The sequence below is a fragment of the Mus caroli genome, chromosome 12 (genome assembly GCF_900094665.2).
Source record: "Mus caroli chromosome 12, CAROLI_EIJ_v1.1, whole genome shotgun sequence".
Taxonomy (NCBI): domain Eukaryota; kingdom Metazoa; phylum Chordata; class Mammalia; order Rodentia; family Muridae; genus Mus; species Mus caroli.
The window spans coordinates 21,041,991-21,043,717 of record NC_034581.1 but is presented as its reverse complement, the minus strand read 5'-3'; the positions used below and the strand labels follow the sequence as shown (position 1 = coordinate 21,043,717).

Below are 1,727 nucleotides of genomic sequence, written 5' to 3'. Positions count from 1 at the left end.
CAACTTGACTTTAAGAACTTGGATTTGCTGTCATTTTGTCTGGAATTTATTTAAATTCATTCTGTGTCCTCACATCATGAAGGAAAGTGTGAAGGAGCCTTGCCACCGTGGGGCATCTGTACTCACCATGCTTGCTTCTCTGTCTCAGCCCCCTGTTGATGGAGTTGATCTTGGTGTTGGGGATAACTGCAGCACTCACCACTTCCTCAGATCGCTGCAGGAAACACAGACAGGCCATGAGGAGGAAATTGCTGTACCCTGAAGCACACCTTCCAAGTACACACTGGGAAGTGTCCAGGAACCAACCTGAAAGTGACAGGACAGATGACTGGGAAAACATACTATGACAGTTAATCTTTATGCTACTTTTTNATTCAAAAAGACTTTGGTTCCTAAAAGAGCCAGTTACACAGTAAACAAACAAATAAACCTTTACTTTAAACTATGCAATTATATTGCAATTAAATTTGAATTTAAAAAGCTGGGCATGCTGGTGTATGACTTTAATCCAGCATCTGGGAGCAGAAATAGTCAGATTTNTGAGTTTGAGGCTTGCCTGGTCTACAGAGCAAGTTCCAGGACAGCTGGGGTGCACAGTGAAACCCTATNTTGAAAACAACAACAAAACAAACAAATATATATTAAAAGATAACTTTTATTTAATGTTTAAAAAAAATAATGGGAATCAAACAAGACCAAAAATAAAATATACTCATTTTTTTATCCATTCAAAATACACTTTAACATGACAACAACTTATGGTTAGAGATAGAAGCACATGCCCTAATCCTAACACTTAGGAGGTGAAAGCNGGAAGATCAAGAGTTTGAGGCCAGCCTGTGCTACATGGACCCTCCCTCAAAGNAAACAAAGACAACAAAAACAAGCAACTCCCTGAGTCCCTGCCACCCAGGGAGGCTCATCCTGAACATTGATTCAGACAGGATTTTCATTTACAAAAGTACTACCATGGGTGTGGGGAGCATGCCTTTAATCCCAGCACTAGGGAGTCAGAGGCAGGGCCAGCCTGATCTACACAGTGTGTTCCAGGCCAGACAAAATTACAAAGTAAGACCCTATTTGAAAAAATAAAATAAATAAAAGCACTTTTTATTTCCAATAAAAAGAACTTTAAAATGGTAATGGTACCATTCATAACAAACTGATCAGTACAACAGCTATCAAAGGCAATTATCTCACACTGACTTTCTTGCAACCAAAAACAAAATACTGAGTCTTATTTCTGGAGAAAAATTAAAAAATTTTAAATAATGAATAATATTAATATATTTTTCTAAATTTAAAGATTGAGAATGAAGCTTATCTTAATTTTTTTTTGGGGGGGGGGGTTCCAGATAGCCTGGGAAAGCCCTTGCCCTTTAAACTCTAGAGTTCTAGGCCCTACTACCCCTTGCAGAGTAAGTCTCATAAGAATAAAAGGCACAAGCTGAGGAGTACCCCACCAACCTAACATGCCAAATCCTATTTCAATCCGCAAGAGCCAGCCTGGGCTATATGAGACCAATCTCAAACATAGTAAGAGACATGCCTCTAACTATAGGATTTCTGGGTGCAGATATTGTTATCAAAGCACTATGATATATGGAAGATGCTATAGTGAGAAGATAAGACATGCCAAAATAACACTGAAGCAGTTATCTAGAAAAGATAACTGTCAGAGGTGAGAAGGGGCTTTACACTTGAACTATGTAAGACATAGAACAACA

The 1,727-nt window shown here is 38.6% G+C and overlaps 1 protein-coding gene across 4 annotated transcripts in view; it reads right to left on the bottom strand.

Annotated features, from left to right (window-relative positions):
- Taf1b (TATA-box binding protein associated factor, RNA polymerase I subunit B) overlaps nt 1-1,727 on the bottom strand; it is a 78,029-nt gene that overhangs the window by 71,158 nt on the left and 5,144 nt on the right. For 3 of the 4 annotated variants that reach the window (XM_021178904.2, XM_021178905.2, XM_029484875.1), the window contains exon 3: nt 127-214. In XM_021178904.2, the coding sequence (XP_021034563.1) occupies nt 127-214 (88 nt within the window). Of the gene's footprint in view, nt 1-126; nt 307-1,727 lie in introns of all 4 variants that reach the window. The other variant, XM_029484874.1, reaches the window with a different exon arrangement.